We start from the raw sequence: 22,196 nt of genomic DNA on the forward strand, positions 1-22,196 counted from the left end.
CTTGAACGGAACATCACCTTCTTGAGGCCCCCAGCTCATGTGGATGAACTCCTTAGGAATTAGGTTGCATCCCAGGGCCCACACTGTTTGTTGTTGATTTGTAAACCCAGACTCTCCCTTTCAAGCTCCTTCCTTCCTCCCTTGCTCAAAGGCCCTTTGCTGAGTGTCCTGATTTTTGCAGAATAAAAGCAAGGGATGCAGACATCCCCCATCATCCATCCCCTAGCCAGGTCAGATCCTTACACCTGGATTCCAGCAAGGAAATGAGGGGTCCTGGACAGTTGGGAAGCTGTGGGCTAGGAGACTGGGAAGCCATTTGTCTTCGGACATAAACTCAGACTTTTGGGGACAGTTTGTGCATTCATTTATTTCAACATACTGCATAGTATGTGTCTGCTGGCACTGGGCCAGGAGCACAACACCAGGCAAATTCCTGCCCTCAGGAGGATGGGGGGGGGCATATGTTGGACAAATAATTCCATGGGTAAAATTATTTGCGACCTGTGACAAGAGAGGCCTTGGTGCTGCACAAGCATAATGGCTGGAGGGTGGCTCAAGGAAAACTACTCTGATGCTGAAGTTGGAGTAAAAGTTGAGTGGTGACAAGAGAGAAAAGAGCATTCCAGGCAGCAGGAACAGCATCTGCAGATGTCCTGAGGTGGGAGAGAGTGTGGTATGCTTGTGGAACTCACAAGGGGCCGGGGTGGCTGGATCTGGGGAGTGGGGGCAGAGTGGAGGAATGGTGCGCAGGGCCCAACAGCACAAGAACTGTGGGCCGCATCACAGTTCAGGCTTTATGCAAATGGTAATAGGGAGCTATAGTGTGTGTGAGCAGGGGCAAGAGAGGTTATGGTCAGATCTGGGCTGTCAGGGAGGTGGCTGGGAAAGGGTGTACAGGGGGCTGGAAACTCAGGGAAGAGAGAGGCTGAGTTTGGGGGGAGAGGATGGGTGACTATCTAGCTGTGAGGGCTGAGGGGAGGGAGGAGGTAAGGGTGATTGCCAAGTCTTTGGCTAGAGGAGTAGTGCCTGATATGGTGCTATAGAAGGTGGGCCAATGACAATACTCATATAATAATCATATTAATTCATCAAATATTTTTTGAGCATCTGCTGTGAGCCAGGCAGTGTTTGAATCCTTGCATCACTGACATTCTAGAGGGGGAAACAGATGACAAATGATAAATAAGCAAATAAATAAGTTCACACAGCCTTGGAGGTCATTGAAAGGATTTTGAGTTTTATTTTGACAGAAGTGGGGAGCCATGGAGGGTTCTGAGCAAAGGAGGGACAAGATTTGTCTTACAGTCTTGGGTTGCTACATTGAATAGAGACTGTGGCAAGGATGGGATGAGGGAGATCAGATTGGTGGGGGGGTGATGTGACATGATGGTGGCTCTACCCAAGCTGGGAGCTGTAGAGGTGCAAAGGGGTGGTTGGATTATGATGAGAAATGATTGTTTCATGAAGGTAGTGCTGGCAGGTCTGCACACGGTTGGAATGTGGGGTTTGGGAGGATGGGAGGACCCCATGTTTGGGTTTGAGCACCTGGAAAGATGGAAACACTATCAATTGAGATGGAGAATCCCAAATGGAGTAAGTGGTGTTTTTTATTTTTTGGTGGGTGGGGGGAGTGAGATGGGGGTGAGATCAGCCTGTTAGTTTGAGCCAGGAGGAGCTGGAGATGTCAGGCTGGCGGTTGGATAGATGGGTCCTGAACTTGGGAGAGAGTTCAGGGCTGGTGATGTACATCTGGGGAGGCTCAGTGTTTACATGTTGTTTTAAAAGCCTCAAGACTGGGTGAGATCATCTGGTGTGTGTGTGTGTGTGTGTGTGTGTGTGTGTGTGTGTGTGTGTGTGTGTGTGTATACAGAGGAGGGGTTTAAGGACCAAGCCCCAGGGGTCTCCAGAGTTAATAATGAGATATGAATCGATTGAATGCTTCCTGTGTGCCCTTCCCAGATATTCTCATTTAATTCTCAAGGGAACTCTTATCATGAAATGGGTACTGTCACTATCTCATTTAACAGAGGGGGAAACTGAGTTCCCCACAGTGAAATGACTCACCTAAGGTCCTACAGCGATATCCTTGGGACCTCAGAGGGGGCCCTGAGTTCTTTCCTACCCCATCTCTCGGGCTCCTCGTCCTGGCTGGGTCCCTAGCCCCTCTTTGCCCAGAAGAGGGTGTCCGCAGGGATGGGGTAGGGTTGGGGGGGCGTGGAGGAGATAAGGCAAACCTAGGATGCTGATCCTGGGGCGCCCCCAGGTGGCGCGTGGTGGGATCGTCGGCCGGAATCTCCTGTCCGAAGCTGCTCGCGGACCGAGTGGGAAACGTGCGATCCCTGGCCTTACAGGAGTCACCCGGCTCTTGCCGATGCTGCCCCTTCCACATCTTCGTCCGGACTCAGGGTCTCCAAGCGCGCATCATTCCCTAAACATTGTACCGGCCTCTCCCCACCCCACCTTCCCTTGCAACTCCGTCAGACACCAGCAAAAATAACTCTGCCTTGGGAGGCGACACATGTGGGTTCAAACCCCGGCTCTGCACCTTATTAGCCGTGGGCTCGGCACGTGACTGCTCCTCTCTGCACCTCCGTTCTCCCCTGTCATGTGGATTTTACAGGATCATCATGCTTGTAATGTAGATTGACTTTCCGCTAAAGGCTGTAATGGTGAATGAAAGAGACAGGGAGGAGGGGAGGAGGGCCCGGGAACAACAGGCTCTAAGGCATCCGGTCTCCACTAGTTCGGCGTGTGTGTGTGAGCGTGTGTGCACGCTCAGTCTTGTGTGACTTGGTATGTTGGGGTGCATTTGGGTGAATATGTGAGCATGCATGTGTGTGCAAGTATGTGAGTATATGTGTGTAAGAGTCAAAATGTGTGTGATTATATGTGTGCTGTGTGTGAGATTGTGTGTGCATGCATCGGTGTGTGCATGTGTGTGTGGCTGTGTGTGGATGGGTGTGTTGGGAAGAGAGGAGAGGAGAATCTCACTCACCAAATGACTGTCACTGTCCACATCAGACTGTGTTCATCGCAGGAGCTGCTGTCCAAACCTCCCTCCCTTCTGCTTGCAGCAGGCAGGACATTCTGGAGAAATAATGCCCTTGGAAGCAGCCCTGTTGGAGGACTGGTGGGTGCATGTTCTCTGCTATCTCCCAGAGGGACTGAGCCCCAGGTGCCCACAGTGGGAACTTCCTTGATAAAACACCCTTTACCTGCTGCCTTCCCTTTTCTGTCTCATTTCCCCAGTATCTTACTAGCATTTCCTGGAATCACCTCCCAAGGAAACAATTTACAATTAATTTCTTTTCTCAGGGACACCTCCAAATAAAGTATTATCACTCGAATCTTTGCATCAGAGTTTACTTCCAGGGAACCCAAACTAAGACACATACATGGGTTCACTTCTCTAATTCCTATAGGCCTAGGCTTATGCCCTTTTTACCAAGAAGGAGATGAAGCTCGGAGAGGGCTAGTTGCTTGCCCAAGGTCACACAGCTGGAGAGTGGGCAAAGGTGGGCTTTGACTGCGCTTTCTGACCCCAAACCCAGTGCTTTCTCCCCTCCTGGGAGCCTTCTCCTTGCTAAGTGCTGTGGGAATGAACGGAGTGGGGCTTGTAAACAGCCAGTAAGGTCCCTGATGTGTGTACCAGAGGGACCCAAAGCTCATGCCTGGTGCCTATGTCCTCATTCTGTCATAAAATGAGAGAAATAATGGCAAACACCAGGCTTGGTGCTGACCTTGTGTCAGAGAATGTTGTTGTAAGCACTTTATTATTTATCTCCTCTCTCTCTCTCTCTCTCTCTCTCCAAATATTACCTGGGAAAAATTTCCACTCAGCTTCTGCTCCCCAACCCCCAGCCCAGCAGTTTGGTGTGATTTTTTTTAGTTTTAAAAAATTGTGTATTTGAGCATTTTCAATGTATGTACAAACATTATGTACACATAACTATTTTTTGAGGACTCCAAATATATTGGGAAATATATCTGTTTGTGAACTTTTATTGTATAATGAACTCCCAGAAAGTTTAGTAGTCTAAAATGACAAACTTTAGTTTGCTTACAAACTTATAATTTGGATAGGGCTCCACTGGAGCAGCTGAAGATCCACTTCCAAGATGGCAATTTGGTAATGGCTATTGGCTGGGGGCCTCAGTTCCTCTCAGCGTGGGGTGGCTTGGGTTTCCTCTTAACATGGTAGCTGGGTCCAAGAGGGTGTATTCCAAGAGGACTTGAAGGAAGCTGCAAGGCTTCTTATGATCTAGATTCCCAAGTCCCCAAAGTCACTGAGGACAGCTCAGGTTCAAGGAGAGGGGAATTAGACTTTACCTCTGTATCAGTCTGGCTTCTTCAGAGAAACAGAATGAACAGTATCTATCTATCTATCTATCTATCTATCTATCTATCTATCTATCTATCTATCTATGTCTATTTACATCTATCCTCTGTTTATACATATATATTTATCTTAAGATTTCTATATGATATAAATCTTATCTGTAAATTTATGTCTTGAGATTTATATATTTGTCTTAAGATATATAATACAGATATTTATTTTAAGGATTGGCTCATGCAATTCTGGGAGGGCTGTCAAGTCTGCAATCTGTAGGACAGCTTGAAACTCAGGCAGGAGTTCATGCTGCAGTCTTGAGGCAGAATTTCTTCTCTGGGAGACCTCAATTTTTGCTCTTAAGGCCTTCAAACTGATTGCATTAGGCCAATTTACATTTAAGTAAAGGAGTATAATTTACTCCTTTACTTAAAATCAACTGACTGTAGATGTTAACTATACCTACAAAACACTTTCTCAGCAACACCTAGGTAAGTGTTTAACTAAATAACTGGGTACTATAGTCTAGCCTAGTTGACACACAAAAAAAATAATCATCACAATCTCTTAAGGTGAGGGACAGCAAACAGTTTGCTGCTATCTTTAATCTACCACTTGGGGAGGAGAGGGGGACAAATGGTCTTTTTTCTCACTGTTGTGGCCTCTCCCGTTGCGGAACACAGGCTCCGGACGCGCAGGCTCAGCGGCCATGGCTCACGGGCCCAGCCGCTCTGCGGCACGTGGGATCTTCCCGGACCGGGGCACGAACCTGTGTCCCCTGCATCGGCAGGCGGACTCTCAACCACTGCGCCACCAGGGATGCCCTAAATGGGCTTTTTTTTATAGCAATATACTTCCCAATGGTCCGTTCTCCAAGCCTCCCTACTGTGGCTTGGGGTGGTCCTTGGTGGTCAGGCTAGTTTTTGTGAACAGTCATCACCCAATAAACAGAGGGGGGCAGAGGAGTATGAAGATGAGGAGGAGGAAGGGGAGGAAGGAGACTATTAATGACTACATTGCCTACAATAATACACCCTAGTGGTTTTTCCTAGCTGTGTGTGTCCTCTGTACTTTTCCTAAGTTTTCCTCCAGGCTTTCTGGCTCCCAAACCAGTTTGTTTGATCTTCTGCCACCTGGGCCAGGAATCTGGCAACTCTGCCAGCTGTTCCTGCCTTCAGTGTGGCCTCAGGGGCCTGTCTGTTGTTGATCTCAAACCTGCTTTGGGGCTGAGAGTTGGGTCAGATTTCATCAGCCACTATGGGTCTCCAGTATGGCTGGTTCCTGCTGCCCCCACCAGCCCTGATTATCTCAGCACATTTAAGGACAGAAGTAAGAATGAACATGTTTAAGAACGAACGGGTGTGCCCCACCCTATGCTGGGTCTTTACAGTCCTGGCATGGCTTCAGGGGACGGTCTTTATTGATGACCCACTTTTCCATGTCATTCAGGTTTCTGCTCAAAGGTAACCTCCTCAGGGAGGGCCTCCCAGATTGCCCCGTCCAGAGCAGTCCCCTTGGTCACTTTCTAGCATGTCTCACTCTGTTAATTTCCTTCATTACTACCACCATCTGACTTGGTCTTATTTCCTTTTGGCTTCCCTCATCAGACGTGAGCACAACAATCCAGAGACCTTGTCTATCTTGTTTATCCCATGTCCTGAGTTCTAGCAGTGTGCCTGGTACAGAGTAGTTGGTCAAGTACAGTTTTGTTGTTGAGGAATGAACTACCTGAGAGGTATAAATCCACTTCTCCATTTACAGAGGAGGACATGAGGCTTAGAGAGGGCAATTGACTTGCCCAAGGTCACATAGCTAGTGAGTGGCAGCACTTGGATTTGAACTCAGTTCTGCTGAATCCAGAACTTGTTCCTTCCCAACAGCCGAGGAAGGAAAGGTGAAACTCCAGCCATCAGGCAGCCTGCCTGCTTCTTCCAGAGAGACTCCATGCTGATTCCTGGGAGGTGTGTCTTTATGGTGACACCAAATAAGAACTGCTCATCTGTTTTGTGTGCCAGCTATGTGCCCCTCACTGTGCCAAATCCTTATTTCTTTTTAAAATTGTGCTTTAGTGATAGAAGTTATAGCAGCTCAGTGTGGATGAAAAATGCATTAGAGACTCCAATTCTACTTCCTCCAATTCCACTGTGTTGTGTGGATTCTACTGGATTTTTTCAATGCATACACAAACATGTGCACACATACACGTTTACAAGTTTTGTTTGTAATTGAACTCACATACCATTTTGAAAGGTACTTTCCCCTACTCTCTCTGCCTGTGTCTGGTAAGACTCTTGCAACTCTCTGTGAGGTTATTTATTTATTTATTCTTTTGGCCACGCTGCATGGCATGCAGGATCTTAGTTCCCCAACCAGGGATTGAACCTGTGTCCCCTGCAGTGGGAGTATGGACTCTTAATCACTGGACCGCCAGGGAAGCCCCGATGTGAGGTTTTATCAGCCCATTTTGCGGATGTGAAGAGTGAGGTTCAGAGGGGTGGTGGGCTGTGCCCAAGTCTGGTGACTCACAGCGACCGCCCCCGCCAGTCTGGCACAGCTTTGCCCACTGCCTGGCTGTGGATGGGGGTAGAACAACCCCTGGAGAAGGGGCAGGGGGTGAGTGGCTCCCCTCCTTCCAACACTGGCTGGGGGACATTCCATAAGCCAGGCTTGTGTGATTTGGCATCTGAGATGTTCCTTGTTTGATGAGAAACCATTGGGGACAGTCCAGCCTGCTCAGGCACAGAACAGAGTGTCCCCACCTGAGGCTTCCCGCCCCCCATGCTGTCTCCCTTTACCCTTCTACCATCTGATCCAGAAAGCTGGGAGACCTGGGTGATGGATCCTGCCCTCCAGTGGCCCCAGAGGCCTGCTGGGTTTTGAGTTCTTGGCCATGATGAAGGAATCTTCAACACCTGCTTCTGGATTGAATGTTGGACCAAATTTTGTCACCTTAGCTGTTTCTCCCAAGGACTCAGTAACTGCAGACACAGTGTGGGTGTTGAAAGAACAAGGACAGGCTTGCTTGTGCCTACTTCTGGGCACTTCACCCTGTGACCATGGGGCCCTTTCAACCACACAGTCCACTCCCCCTCTTCAGTTGGGTCCCTCTCAAAGGTCACCTCCTCCTGGAAGCCCTCATGTCCCTATCACTGTCTGGTACGTTCTTGATCATTTATTTGACCATCGCCCTTCTCCCCCTTAGAGGAGCCCCTTGACAGAAGAGACGATGTCTGCTGTGCTTACTGCTGTGCCTAGCATCTAGAATTATGCCTGGAACATAGTAGATGCCCGATAAACACATAGCCACACAGACCTGGCAAGTACAGATTTTTTTCCTCATTTTACAAATGAAAAAACTGAGGGAACAGACAGGGTAAGTTTTCCTAAGATATCTTGCAGAGCCTGACTCAGGTCTCTTAAAGCAGTGACTCTCAAACTTTAACAAGCACAAGAATCTCTGGGATCTGGTTAAAACATAAATTCTGATTCGGTAGGTATAATCCTGCAGCAATGATCTGTCACTTTGTAATGAACAGCTCCCAAAACGTAGTGACTTAGAACAGTGACTATTTTCTCTTATGATTCTACATGTCGACTGAGCTCAGATGGATGGTTCTTTTGTACCATGTGATGTCACCCAGGGCTGTGGTCATCTGGAGGCTCAGCTGTGCTGGACCATCCAGATGGCTCCCTCACGTGGGTGGAAATTGACACTAACTGTTGGCTGAGAGATCAGCTGGGGCTGTTGATCAGAGCTTTTCCATGGGGCTTGGGCTTCCTTATCGCATGGCAACTGGGTTCCAAGGGGAAGTGTTTGAAGAGCAAATGTAAACTTAAGCTACCAGTCCTCCTCGAGGCCCATAACTAGCATGGCACCGCCTGACCACACAATGTTAGTTAAGCAGTAACAGGCCAGTCGAGATTCAAGGAGAAGAGAAATAAACTCCTCCTCTTATTGGGGACAACGACAGAAAATTGCAGCCATCACCTTTGCGGGTTGGAGCCCCAAGTTCTGCATCTCCTAGATGCTGCCGGTAAAACCAATGCTGCTGGTCTGAGGACCACATTTTGAGGAGCCAGTTCTTAGCGTTCATGGCTATAAAGGTCTCTTTCTTCCCTAAACACTTAATGAGCGCCCATCATATGCCAGGATTCACTTTCACTAGTGCTGTCTTGTTGAATTACTTCTCCGTGTGGCTGGAGGGAGTTATTGCACCTCTCTGGACCTCTGTTTCTTCTTCTTTCCCTCTGCTTCTCCCGACCTCTATCTGGCTAGCCCTGCTGCCTCTCACCTACCTAGCCCTGCCCCTGGCTCTTCTCTGGATGGACCTGTCAGCAGGTGGATCCAACTCAGCAGAGGAGGGAAAGAATCTAGGGCAGCGCACCCAAACTTGCTGAGGGTTCCAGGATTAGCCACCTGAAGCCAGATTGGGTAGGCCTGGAGGGAATGTGGTGTGGTGGTGGTGGTGGTGGTGACATTTGGGCATTTTCCCCAACATTGTGTTTGTTGCAGGAACACTGTCTGTCCAAATCCTCTCATTCAGCAGCTCCATCCTTCAAACTCACCCTCATCTTGGAGGCTGACCATGAGGAGACCTCATGGGGGCTGAGACCACTTTGCAGGGAAATTTGGGAGCACGATCTGGATGTGATGTGTTCCCTTTTGTCCTTGTTCCCATTTCCCAGGTGGGAAGGCTGAGCCCGGAGAGGGTCGGCACAGCCCACAGTCACAGTGAGGATGCCCACTCAGGATCTCCCAGCTCTGCCCTCCCCTGTATGGACCCTGTTCTCTCTCTTGGCCCCTTGCAGCCTTACCCCTCGTGCCTCCAGGTGCCCTCTTCCGATTGGACCCTTTATCCCCTGAATCTGATGCAGGTAATCCCCAGCCAGGCTGGTTTCTCTGTTCCTGCTTCAGCAGTCATGTCTCGACCTAGGCCCTGGGCTGCTTGGAGGAAGGACTTGAACACCTTCCAGGCTGTGTGCCCTGGAAGGCAGAGGCTTCACGCCTCTGAACTTCCCAATTCTGTGCTGAGAGATGGTGCATGACGTCTTCCCGGCCCATGCATGGAGAGGAGCCCTGGAGATGTTGGGGACAAGACTGGGCAAGGCCCTGCTCACCTGACACCTGAACATTCATGATTTTACTTGTCGCACCCTGGCCTTGGAAGGGCAGGGCTGCTGTAAACTTGGGGGCTCAGGGTCACCTTTGCCCATCCCCCAACAAACCCATGTGGGAGGTGCTGAGTCCTGAGAGTGCAGTGTCTGCGCCATGTGACCCTGAGCTGGTTCCTCTCTGGCCTGCAGCCTCCGGTTTTAAGTCTTGGGCAGACGCCAGACGAGGAGGAGGCAGCCAGGCATGCAGGGATTGGCTGACTCGGCCAAGCCCAGCCTCCCTCAGTTCAGAGGTCGGACCAGGGAAGAAGGCCTCCCAGGAGGAGGGCAGAAGAAGTTGTGATGGACAAGCTGCTCTGACAGAAAGTGCCAGGCTAGTGTTGGCGGGGCTGAGGATTCTGGCCTGGGGCAGGAAGTGCATGCTGCTCTAGACAGCGTGGCTCCCGGGAGAGAGCCGGCCCCAGGGATGATGGTTTCCTCGTAACTGGAGCCCCTGACAACCTTCCATTGATTCACCACTGATTCAGTTTGGGCATTTCTTCATTTGTCTCTTCCTTCCTTTCTTTCTTTCTTCCTTTTGTTCTTTCTTTCTTTCTCTTCTCTCCTTCTCCCCCTCCTCCTCCCCTTCCTCCCCCTCTGGGTCTCCCTCCCCTCTCCCAGACCTTGTCTGCCTTCTCTGAGCCCTTCTTGCCCTGTCCCCAGCACTCACCATCCCTGCCCCTCTCTCCCTTGTTCCTGTCCCTCTATTTGTCTCTGCCTCACAGCTCACCATCATCGGGCCCCGTTCCTTCATCCTCAGGAGCTCACCCTCCACCGCGTCTGCCCTACAGGATGTTGCAGCTGAGCCTGTCCTGGCTGGGACTCGGGTTGGTGACAGCCTCCCCATGGCTACTCCTCTGCTGGGCCGGGCCTCCAGGCTCCTGGCCCGCATCCTGGCCTGGACCTACACCTGCTACAGCAATTCTCGTCGCCTCCAATGTTTCCCGCAGCCCCCAAAACGGAACTGGTTTTGGGGTCACCTGGGCCTGGTGAGTGTGGATAGCAGGACGGTCTGGGGGATCAGAGTGGATGGATTTCCTGAGGGTTCAGGAATGGGGCTCAGGGACCTGTGGGTCTGGGATTGGGCTGGGGTCTAGGGTGGTAGAGAAGTGAGGGAGACCTCTTGCCTCACTCCCCCACTGGGTCCAATCCTGTCCTCTCTGTTCACTCTGTGCACCAATGTTCTTACCTTTCCTCACCCCAAGTCTGTTTTGGGTCATGTTCCCGCCTGTCTTCCCCACATTAGTGCACATCTGAGGGGATCCCTGCATGGGCTGCAGAGAGCTGGGTCCCCTGGTGGCCTCACAGTCCCCGCTGCTCATCTTGAGGCCTCCTCAGGGCCACTGTCTGAGGCCTGTTCCCTGGCTGGCACATCTCTGCTGGCCTCAGGCCAGTGTCTGCTCCTCTGTGGGCTTCTGCTTCCCCACAAGAATTAACTAAGACCTCCACCCCATCTTCCCCGCATGGGGGCACAGCTGGGTTGGAGGAGATGTGTGGGCAGTCTCTCCTCCCCTTCCTCAGGCACCTTCCTTTTCCTATCTTGCCTTCCACGCCCAAGACATATCAGTGAGCCCCACTGCCCAGTTTGGATAAAGGTGAACCACTCCCCCTTTCAGAAGAAATCACTCCGCCCTAATGGCCAAAATTCCTGGGCGGAGGCTTCTGGCCCACTTTCTTAACCTCAGCCCCAGAGGCCCTTCCTCTGTACTGCATCAGCCTCCTTTTTGCCACAATCACACTTAAGATTTTGTCATCACCCATAAAGGCGCCACCTCCAAAGCCATTGATCTGAGGGCTACGTTCTCTGACCACAACCCCTCTTCCTTCCATCTGCTTTTTTTTCCTCCTCTCCTGTCCTAGACCCTGCCAGGATGTCCAATCCCCTCTACACCCCAGTTTAATGGCTTCCTTTCCATCCTACTTCCTTGGATACATCTAGCTTAGTTTCTCTTCCTTTGCACATGGGCTGAAGTCTCTTGCCAACTGGGCCTTCCTTCATGGCTCTTTGGAAAAGCTTTGCCTTGTGTGAGCTCAACCCTTCACGGCCTCTGATCTCTTATCCACGGTGATACTAGAGAAGGTCACAAAACAGGTCAGAGGGGTGACATGTACATCCTCACCTGCCTATTTCCAATGGACTTCATTCTGCACAAAACCTCTGGTCTGCTTGAGCTGCTGTCTCCTTGTGCACAGAGATGCTTTTACTCATTTCCTCCCTTTCTCTGCTTGCTCTACCTGCTCCAGTCTGGTCCACAGCTCCATCATGCTCCTGCATGATGGCTGTGACTTCTAGGTCTCCAAATCCCATGGACTCCGTTGGGCCCCATCTCATCCACCTCCCAGCAGCTCTCTGAGCTTGTGGACCACCCTTTCCTCCTGGAACCTCCTTTTCCTCTCGGCTGCTCCTTTGCTCCGCCTTTGCATGTGGGGAAAGCCCCAGCATCCTAACCCCTTCTCCTTCTTCTCTCTATCCTGAGGCCATCTCCTTACCCAGAGCTCCAACTCCTAAGTGGACGATCAGTTCCCTCCATAAGTGAATTCCAAGTTCACTTCTCTCCTGAGCCCAAGGTTATGCATCCAGCTCCTTCCTCCTCTCCTCATGTGGGGGGTCTTATAAACACTTCATTCCTTGGTCAGAATCTGAACTCATGTCTCCCTCCCCAACCCTGCCCCTGCCCTCAGTCCAGTCCATCCTTCCAGTTGCCCACATCCCATACTTTGTGGCCCCTGAGCCTGCTTGTTCCTCTCACCCATGCATCTGGTCCTAATGTGCTGCCCCCCAAATCTCTCCTCAATGTCACCTCTCTGCATCTTCTGTCACCCATGGCCCCATCCACCATCATCTTTCTCCAGGAAGCCTCTCCCAGCCTACTTTCTGGTCTCTTCATTGCCACTGTTGTACCCTCTTATCCACTCTCTCTTTAGCCCTGGAGAGATTTTTCTGAAATTCAGTTTAGATCATGCCACTTTTTGGCTGAAAACTGTTCACTGACTCCCTATTGCTCGGGAGATAAAGACTAAATGTTTCCTGGATCATCCTGGCTGTCCTCCTCAGCCTTGTGCATGTCATGGTCACTCCGAGCTTCTACTTTATCTCCTCAATGAACAAAGCCCTTCCCACTGCAGGGCTTTACTTGGTTTCTCTTTTGCCTGGAAGCACTTTCCTTCCTGTGGTTACCCAGTGGATTCCTCCTTATCCATTTTCGGCTCAAGTATAATTACCTTCTCTAAGCCTCCCTTGACCCCCACCGCCCCCAGACCCTGAGCTATGGCTTAGCCCTGCTCATGCTTAAATAGTTAATTGTTCAATTATTTGTTTATTATCCATCTCTCCCACTAGATGGTAGTTCTGGGGACAGACACGATATCTACAGTGACCCAGCCCAGGGACTGACATACAGAAGGCATTTAACAAATGTTTGATAATGTTGTGGTGGAAGCCTGGGTAACTTGCCGTCACTTCCCTTTGTTATCCAAGGCCAAAGGCACGAGCGTCCAGCTCCTCTCCTCTCCTCCCCCAGACCAGCTCATCACAGAACGGTATGTCCCAAGCTCATCGTAAAGTTTGCCTGAGATTATGGGTCTTGGGATGTTCTCAGAGAGCCCTGGAGGCAGCGGGAATGTTACAAAGTTACCACAGTTCTGATTCTCCCTCCAAGGGCTTGACTGTATAGGTTGGTCTCAATCGCTCTTCTCTCCTACAATCTCTCTTCTTGTGTGACCTTGGCTGAGTCCCTCTCTCTCTTTGGACTGATCTCATCAAGTGCCTCAGGGTCCTCAGGGAGGAGGGAGCAGGGTACAAAGGTGAAAAAGACTTACGTTCACCTACCTGGAACACCCGGGGGCTTGGATGGGGTGTCCTGAAGGACAGGAAAGGATGCCTCACCAGAAACCAACCCTCCCTTCTTCCCCTTTTGGGGGATATGGCCTCAGCTTCATTGGTAATTGACATGACTTATGGGAGTGTCCACGGGTTCAGGAGTGATAGATGGATGGCTCAGATGTAGTACTATGAGAAATGGATAGATAGACAGGATGTACTAGATAGATAGATGATAGATAGATAGATAGATAGATAGATAGGTAGACAGGATGCACTGTGCACAAAGCCTCACCAACAGAAGGGGCTCATAGGTGAGAGGGACTGTCCTGATTGATGGGCAGAGTTCACGTGTGTCCCTTGGGGTTTGCCAGGGCTGGAAGGTCCCAGGACTGTAGACCCTTTACCATGTAGAGAACCGAAGGCTATGCGGATGGGCCAGAACATGAAAGGATGTGGGACCAAAACCCAGGAACAAGTCCTGAGGCTACCTGGCTACCCACAAACCTTTTCCATGGGGATCTCCTCCTGTGGCCGCCCCTGGGGCTGGAACCACTCCCAAGATGAGAAAACTCCATTTTCTCGAGCTAAAGTCATCCTCCCTGTGGGCAGAGAGCGTGTCTTCTCCCTGTGCCCTGGGATACATCACTGGGACTTGAAGAGGCTCCAGTACCCTCCCCCAGAGTGAAGGAGTGAGAACAAGCGGAGATTCCCTCCATCTGTGCAGAATCCCACACACTGTCCACTGCAGAGGGTCCTTCTGGAGAGTGATGGCCCTTGCCTTGCTTGCAGGTCCCCCCAGTGGAGTAGGGCTTGAGGGACTTAACTCAGCTGGTGGCCACCTGCCCCCAGGGACTTATGATCTGACTGGGCCCCATCATCTTCCTTATCGTTTTCTGCCACCCTGACATTGCCTGGTCTGTTACCAGCACCACAGATGCCCGCCTGGAACACATGGTACTGAGTGCTGTGAAAGCATCCGAGGGCTGTGAGCCCCTCCCTGCCAAGTTTCTGGGAAGCCCCTGCACGTCCCAGCACTCCCCCTGCTCTTGGGCACCCTTGGTCATCTTTTTCTTTCTTTCATTTATTTGCCAACCCCATTCTGGTGTTCTGGACATTGCTTGGGGATTCTTGGGGAGAATCAGCCCCAGGCTTTGCCGTGGAGGAACCTCCAACCTTGGGCCTACATGATTAGAGATACCACTAATCCTGTGTGGTCAGGGTGGGTCTGAGGGAGAGACAGGGGCTGGGGGAGCCCAGAGGGGAAGCAAGGCATCTGCTGTTTGGGCACGCTGGAAAGTTTCTTGGAGGAAGAGTTGTTGGAAGTGGGTCTGGAATAATTAATAGGCATTTTTTAAGGGAAGAAGAGAAAGTGTATTCTCTGGATAGGACTAGCTCACTCAAATGCCTGGAGGTGAAAGAGTGAACACTTGGCTTTTGAGCAATGGGGAGGAGTTCAGTGCAGCTAGAGTGATGCAGGTGAGAGGCAGAGAAAAGGTGGAGAGGAGAGTAGGGAGAGCAGGACTTCAAGACCAGGTAGGGACAGGGGATTGATTCTGAGAGTGGTGGGGAGCCATGGAAGGTGTAGAGATGTTGAGAAACAGAGATGGGGAGTTGGAGAGATGGACAGAGAAATAGGGGCAGAGAAAGAGAGAGATACAGAGAAAGAGTGAGGGAGAGAGACAGAGAGACAGAGAGAAGGACACAGAGAGAGATACATAAATGGAGCAAAAGAAACATACATATACACAGATACAAGCACATCTATCTATCTATCATCTGTCTATCCATTTATCATCTATCTATACATTTTCCATCTATTCATCCATCCATCATCTATCTGTCCACCTATCATCTATCTACAACTATCTATCCATCCATCATCATTTATCCATCCATCATCTAGTCATCCATTCATCCATCCATCCATCCACCTTTCTATCCATCCATCTATCCACCCATCATCTAATCATTTCTCTATCGTCCATCCATTCATCTATTATCTATCTATCATCTATCTATCTATCTATTATCCATCCATCCATTATCTCTCCCCACCTCTTTCCCCCACCCTCTTTCTCTCTCTCCCCCATCCCTCCTCTCTCTCTTTCTGTCAAAACACAGGGATGAAGAGAGTAAGGGGACAGAGAGACGTACATAGAGAGACATGAAAAAAAAAAAAGAGAAGCCAACAGAGAGAAGCTGACTTAGTGAGATGGAGAGAAGTATAGATCAATAATCCAGGTAGAAGAGGAGAAGAGGGTGAGTGGGTGTGGTGGGTAGGGGAATGTAGTGAGAAGTTGTAGCTTCTGAGGCCCCCTGCCAGGCCTGGCCTTATTCCCATCCATTCCCAGGTGACGAGCAATGAGGAGGGGATGCGGCTGGTGGAAGATCTGGGCCACTACTTCCGCGAGGTCCACCTTTGGTGGATGGGGCCTTTCTATCCCATCCTGTGGCTTGTCCACCCTAACTTCACTGCCCCCCTGCTCCAGACTACAGGTATCTCTCCCAGGAGCCCCCACCCCAGCTTCTCCCCTGCCCCTGCTCCCAACCCTTCCCACTCCTGGACAGACCAGGTTGAGCAGGGGAATGGGCAGTATCGACAGAGACCTGCTGGGTAACTCTAGGCAGGTCCCTGGCTCTCTCTGGTTGCCAAAGACTTTTTCAGTTTTGAATGGTGGAAACTCAACACTGTTGGTCTACCATGTTGGATGTTCCAGGAGAGGTCAGAGAGTGCTGGGGCAAGCGTGGTGTCCTTGGTCCCTGTAAAGGCATTTTGTAGAGCGCTGGGCTGTGCTTGGGTGTTTAGCACATGTTAGACATGTAGGAGCCATGTCAAGGCATGCTGGGACATGTTGTGTCATGTTGGGGTGTGTCTAAGCATATAGGGTTGTGTCTTTGGGGTCTGCCTTTGCTCTACTCTGTGCTACGGAGTAGACCTTGTCTGGTCCCCCCCACCTCCCCCTTCCTCCCTGTTCCTCTGTTCATTGTCCCATTCCAAGCTATACTGGGCTTGGAGGAGAAATGTAGGCCCCTCCCTGGGAGCCTCCAGACCCCACCAAAAGTCCTTCCCTTCCCCTCTCCATGTTCTCTCTCTCATGTCAGCCACCATCATACCCAAAGACATGTTTTTCTACATCTTCCTGAATCCCTGGCTGGGTGAGTAACTGTGAGTGAAGGGGGTGAGGACAACCTTGAGGGCCCAGGGGAAGGTGTCACCCTTGCTCACTCCTCATGGCTGCCTCTGGTAGGGGATGGGCTCCTGCTGAGTGCTGGTGAAAAGTGGAGCCACCATTGACGCCTGCTGACACCTGCCTTCCACTTCGAGATTTTGAAGCCGTATCTGAAGATTTTCACCAAGAGTACAGACATCACGCGTGTGAGTTTCTTGAACTCCGGGTCCCAGCTGGAGCCTTAGGAAAAGGGGAGTGGGCTTACACACATATGGTCTGGAATCCTGGCTCTGCTGGATGGCTTTGGGGGTCACTGATTTTCCTCTCCAAGCCTCAGTTTCCTCATCTGTAAAATCGGGATAATAATCCCTTCTTAAAGAGTGATCAAGATGATGTAGTGCAATCGTGTTCCTGGCACATAGTAGGTGCTCAGAAGGCTTTAGTTTCTAGTCTGCTTCATGGAAGCTCTGTAAATTCAGGACAGAAATGATAAAGATTGCATAGTAGTTCTTTCTGCATTAGGTACCACCTTAAAACCCATGGACTCCAAAGAATTAGTGTTTATTGTTGTTCATGAGATGATGGGTCAGTTGAGTCATTCTTCTCACCCTAGCTGGAATTATTCATGTGTTCGTGATCGTGGGTAGGTTCCGAAGACAGCTCTGCTGATCCAGGTTCAGCTTTGGCACATGTCTGGGGCTCGGCTAGCTGTCAGCTGGTTTAGGATGGCCTTGGTGGGACAATGGACTCCTGTATTTGTCTCTCATCTTCCAGTAGGCTAGGCTGGGCTTGACTGCATGGTGGAGGCTGGGCTCCAAGAGAATTGTAGCCTGGTCTCAGAACTAGCACATGGTAGTTTCCACCTCCTGTTGACCAAAGCAAGTCCCAGCTCAGCTCAGATTCAAGAGAAACAGGTTCCACCTCCTAATGGAAGAGCTGAAAAATCTCACTGCAAAGAGTGAGGGTAAAGGGAGGGATAAAGAAATGGGGACATTTTTGCAATTGTCCACCACTGTGATAATGATGAAGATGATGATGGTAGTTAATTATTTAACACTTACTGTATATCAGAAATAGTGGGCCAAGTCCATGGCATGTGTTGTCTAATTTCTTTTCACAATCCTATGAGGTAGAGATGATTGTCATTGCCATATTAAAGATGATGAAATGGAAGGTCAGAGAGGTTAGGGAAATTGCCCAAGATCGCTCATTAGTAAGTGAGTTGTGCGTGGTGGGGCAGAAATTCTAACTTGGTTTGTCCAACACCAAAGCAGGTCATCTTAACTGCTACTAAAATTTGACAGTGGAAAAGCCAAATGGAAAACAATGAGTTGACCAAGGGCACAGAGAACATAAGAGGCAGAGCTGGACCTTGCAACCAGGTCTCCTGACTACCAGCTGTGGGGGTTTTCATGTCTTGATAGTAACAGCTTCCATTCCCACTCAAGCCTTGTCTTCCCTGGAGATAGGTGCTTGGGGCAGAGGACCAAGAGGCCAGGTCTGGGGGAGTCCATCCAGGTGGTTGAGATTGGGGAGGGGCTCAGGAGGGGGAAGTCTCAGCCCCAGCTCTGCCCTCTTCTCTGTCCAGGCCAAGTGGCAGTGCCTGGCTTCAGAGGGCAGCACTCGTATGGACATGTTTGAACACATCAGCCTCGTGACCCTGGACAGTCTGCAGAAATGTGTCTTCAGTTTTGACAGCAATTGCCAGGAGTAAGTCTCAGCCCAGGGCCTGGGAACATGAGCCATAGACCCAAGGGAGTAGATGGGGGAGGGAGGACTGACCAGGGAAATCAGAAGGGCCTTCCTGGAGGAGGTGGGTCAGAGCTGGACATTGAAGGACAGGGAAAGGGAAAGCAAAGGAGCTATCCTTTCAGGTAGGTAGAACTGTTTGATTAAGGCCAGGAGGCTAGGATGTGCAGAACATGTGTAACAGTGAGGAGACGCCTTGGGTATGAGGTTGGAGGAGTGGGCAGAGTTATATCTTAAGGACATTCTGAAGTCAGACAAAGAGGATATGGACTTTACCCTGATGTTTCCAGGAAGCCACAGAAGGTCTCTGACCAGGTGAGAGTTGTGGTCAAAGCTGAGCTTGAACATCTGACTTGAGAGAAGACTGATTGTTGTGTAGACACAGGATGTGAGAAGACCACAGAGGGGAGGAAACTTGAGCTTGGTGGAGAAAATGTGGCAGATTTGGGGGAAACTGAGAAAGAATGGCAGGTCTAGATGTTGTGTGGAAGAGTGGAGAGATGAGCACGATTCCCGAGCTCTGCTCTGGGATCTAGGACATGAGGCAGTTCACAGAGATGGGAGGCAGAGAGAGAAACATGATTGAAGGGCGCTCTTTTCTGGATGGGATGTGGTCCTGGGTCACTGACTGGAAGTGCTCCTGCAGTATGAGATCATGAAGGGAGGCAACAGCTTAAAATATGTGAAGCCTAGAAACCAGGAGCTTCCTCCTATCAGGGTTCCCAAGACTTCCTATCAGGAAACAGTCTCTAACGACAGATGGCCCACAGATATACAATGCTGCTTCTTAAGGCTCTCTCTGGTCTGACCCTGTAGGAAACCCAGCGAATATATTGCTGCCGTCTTGGAGCTCAGTGCCCTTGTGATGAAATGGACTGAGTAGATCTTCCTGCACGTGGACCTCCTGTACTACCTCACCCGCGATGTGCAGCACTTCCATAGGGCTTGCAACCTGGTGCACGACTTCACAGAGGCTGTCATCAGGGAGCGGCATTGCACCCTCATTAGTCAGGGTTCCCAAGACTTCCTCAAGGCCAAGGCTAAGGCCGAGACTTTGGACTTCATTGATGTGCTCCTGCTGGCCAGGGTACGCTTCTCTGGGATCTAAATTCAATAGATAGACTGGACCTTGTTTTCAAATGTCAGGTCAAAGAACTTGGACTTGATTCAGAGAGTGCTAGGGAGTCATAGAGGGTGCTTGAGGAAGGGAGGGACAGGTCAGAGAGAAGTTTTAGATGTGACTGTGTAGAAGGCTGTCTGGAAGGAGTAAACAGGAGGCAGGAGACTAGGGAGGAGTCCTGTGGGGTGGGCTCTGGAGATGAAGAGGGAAGAATCCTGCTTGGATGCTGGAGCTTCAGGGACTATCTCAGGTTAGGCTCAGGTGTCCCCAGAACTGGTGTGATTTGGAGGATCTTGCTTTCTCTCCAGGGTGAAGATGGGAAAGAACTGTCAGATGAGGACACCTGAGCTGAGGCTGACACCTTCATGTTTGAAGGTGAGGGTCCCAGTGTGGGACTACAGAATAGGCAGGGGTCTCTTCATCCCAGGGACTTGGCAGCTGGGCCCTGGATCACCCCATCTTGCCCATCCTTCCCATCGTCTTTGTGGGGGGGCGGTGGCGGGGGGCTTAACATGGTGCTGTCCACCCTCTGGTGCTGAAGTAGCCCAGAGACCCAAGCCTGTCTGGCTGACCCTCAGGCCATGACACCACAGCCAGTGGCCTCTCTTGGGTCCTGTACAACCTTGCAAAGTACCCAGAATACCAGGAACGCTGCCAGCAGGAGGTGTGAGAGCTCCTGAGGGACCGTGAGCCTAAAGAAATTGAATGGTGAGTGCAGGTCCTCATGGTCTGTTCCTGAACCCTTCTCATTGTCTCTGCTCCCCAGCTGGGATAGTGGAAAGATCTTTTTGTTGATTCTGTCATTATTGCTTAGTGGGAATAGGAGCAGAGCCCAGAGGCAGGGTCTGATACCCAGTCTGAATAGCGGGTGAAAGTTTGTAGTCTTTTGGGACACAGAGATCTGAGTGTTCACATTAATGCCCCACTAACTTGCTATGTGACTTTAATAAAACCAATTCCCTTATCTGAATATCATTTTTCTCCTCTATAAATTGGGGGTGGAGTGGGGAATCTCTCCCCTACAGTGCTACTTGGAGTATTGTGACAATATGTGTAGAACAGATGCCACCCAATACATGTTCAGTATATGAAATTCTTTTCCCCTCTCTTGCTTTTCTGCCTTTGATCTTCCCCCAAAGACCTTCATTTCCCTTAATTTTTGCTCTTTTCTCTAATTCCCACTTAATAGTCTATTCCAGGGATTCCAAACAGATCTTTGGGGGTAAAAAAGTCATCCATCTTTTTGTTCAGTTAACATGTCTACACTGCCTGCCCCTACCCAACTCAGTGTCTAGTCCCATTGGAGTCCTACATGGGCAAGGCTGGGGCACAGAGGAAAGGAGATGAGGCTTGCTAGTAAAAAAGTGAATATGAATTCACCACTCTGGGTGTGTGTAGTGGACAGTGCCAAAGCCAAGGGGATGGCTTGTGCAAAGACTGGGATGGAAGCATGCAGAAGTGAGCCTGGAATGTTTGGGTGGAAGTAAAGTTGGCTGGATCCTTGCGAAATATACAGTGTGAGGAACCCTCAATAAGGCTGGAGCTAGTAATGGAAGCCCTTCTTGGAATGCTTTGGACACCATGTTAAGAGTTTTCAAAGGTGTCAGTTCAAGTACTTTGGTGAGCCAATATTGGATAAAAGATAAAAATGGGCAGGGATGCTGCCATTAGGGGAGTGTCACATTGGGCAGAAAAGGTCAGGCAGCAGTGGCCCACCGTGCTCAGTCACTGGCTGTGGGCTGCCCAGGAAAGTGTGGACTTGGCTTGAATGCTACAGCAGAGCCCAGAGACCCTATAGCTGGAGGCTATCAGCTAATAGCTCTCCTTGCAGCTGTACAGCAAGTTCTTTCTTGAAGGGAGATCCATGACTGAAGTAGGAGGGCAATGGGGAGCCATGGGAGATGTTTGAGCAGGGGATGGTCAGGTCAGATATGAGTATTAGAAATAACTCTTTGCAGCTACAGGGGCAAACTGGAGGGGATGAGCTGCAGTCTGGGGGTCCAGGGGTAGATTCTGGGCCAAGGACTGAAGGATGATGAGGAAGTACTGGGCTGGACAAACATTTTGGAAGTTGTGTCCTCAACTGCAAGGCTTCGCTCAGCACAGCAGTCCTGTGTGGTGGAAAAATGTTTTTGTGCTTTTTAACCAAATTATGCACTTGGTTAAAATCCAAACAGCACGGAGGGGTTTACAATGAATATAAACCTCCCATCAACTCCCCCCACCAGCTTAACTGAGATATAATTGATGTATAGCATTATGTAAGTTTAAGGTGTACAACATGATGGTTTGATATACGTATATATTGCAAAATGATTTCAATAAGGGTAGTTAGCACATCCATCACCTCACATAAGCCTCTGTCATATGCCAGCGTCCCAATCCCATCCCTGCCTTCAATGGTTTCCTGTGTCCTTCCAGACGTTGTTCAGTCTATCCCTACATTTATCTGTTCACAGTCTCTCTCACCTTACTCATTCATTCTGTCTTGTCTCTCTACAACCGAGAGTATATACAGAGCATTCAGGCATGCACATTGACAATATAACTTCAAGATCCTTTCTTTTCTTTTTAAGTTTTGGAAAATTAAATTTGAATTGCAAAGTCAATAATGAGAATAGGTTTGTGTTTTTTTTGCACAAAATGAAACATCCTGCATAAGATTAAGTTATTACAGTTTAACATAAATACACATACACACACATTTGGTCACTTGTTCTTTTCACTCAGTAATGTGCCTTACACTCCTTCTCTCTGAGTGCTGCATACCATTGCTTAAGCCAGGCTGCTTCTGCTGGGGACATTTATGTAAACATTTTCAATTAGAACAAATATTGCCAAATTGCCTTT

The 22,196-nt window shown here is 49.9% G+C and overlaps 1 protein-coding gene across 1 annotated transcript in view; it reads left to right on the top strand.

Moving 5' to 3' along the window:
- The first annotated feature begins 10,276 nt into the window (after positions 1-10,276).
- The window catches only part of LOC112414879 (docosahexaenoic acid omega-hydroxylase CYP4F3-like), a 69,927-nt gene continuing 58,007 nt past the window's right edge, over positions 10,277-22,196 (top strand). The window contains 5 exon segments of the mRNA XM_024767567.1: positions 10,277-10,340; positions 10,343-10,473; positions 15,659-15,803; positions 16,410-16,463; positions 16,556-16,683. Coding sequence (XP_024623335.1) covers positions 10,277-10,340; positions 10,343-10,473; positions 15,659-15,803; positions 16,410-16,463; positions 16,556-16,683 — 522 coding nt within the window.

Source organism: Neophocaena asiaeorientalis, unplaced genomic scaffold (assembly GCF_003031525.2).
Source record: "Neophocaena asiaeorientalis asiaeorientalis breed wild unplaced genomic scaffold, Neophocaena_asiaeorientalis_V1.1 scaffold87, whole genome shotgun sequence".
In the NCBI taxonomy this organism is placed as follows: Eukaryota; Metazoa; Chordata; class Mammalia; order Artiodactyla; family Phocoenidae; genus Neophocaena; species Neophocaena asiaeorientalis.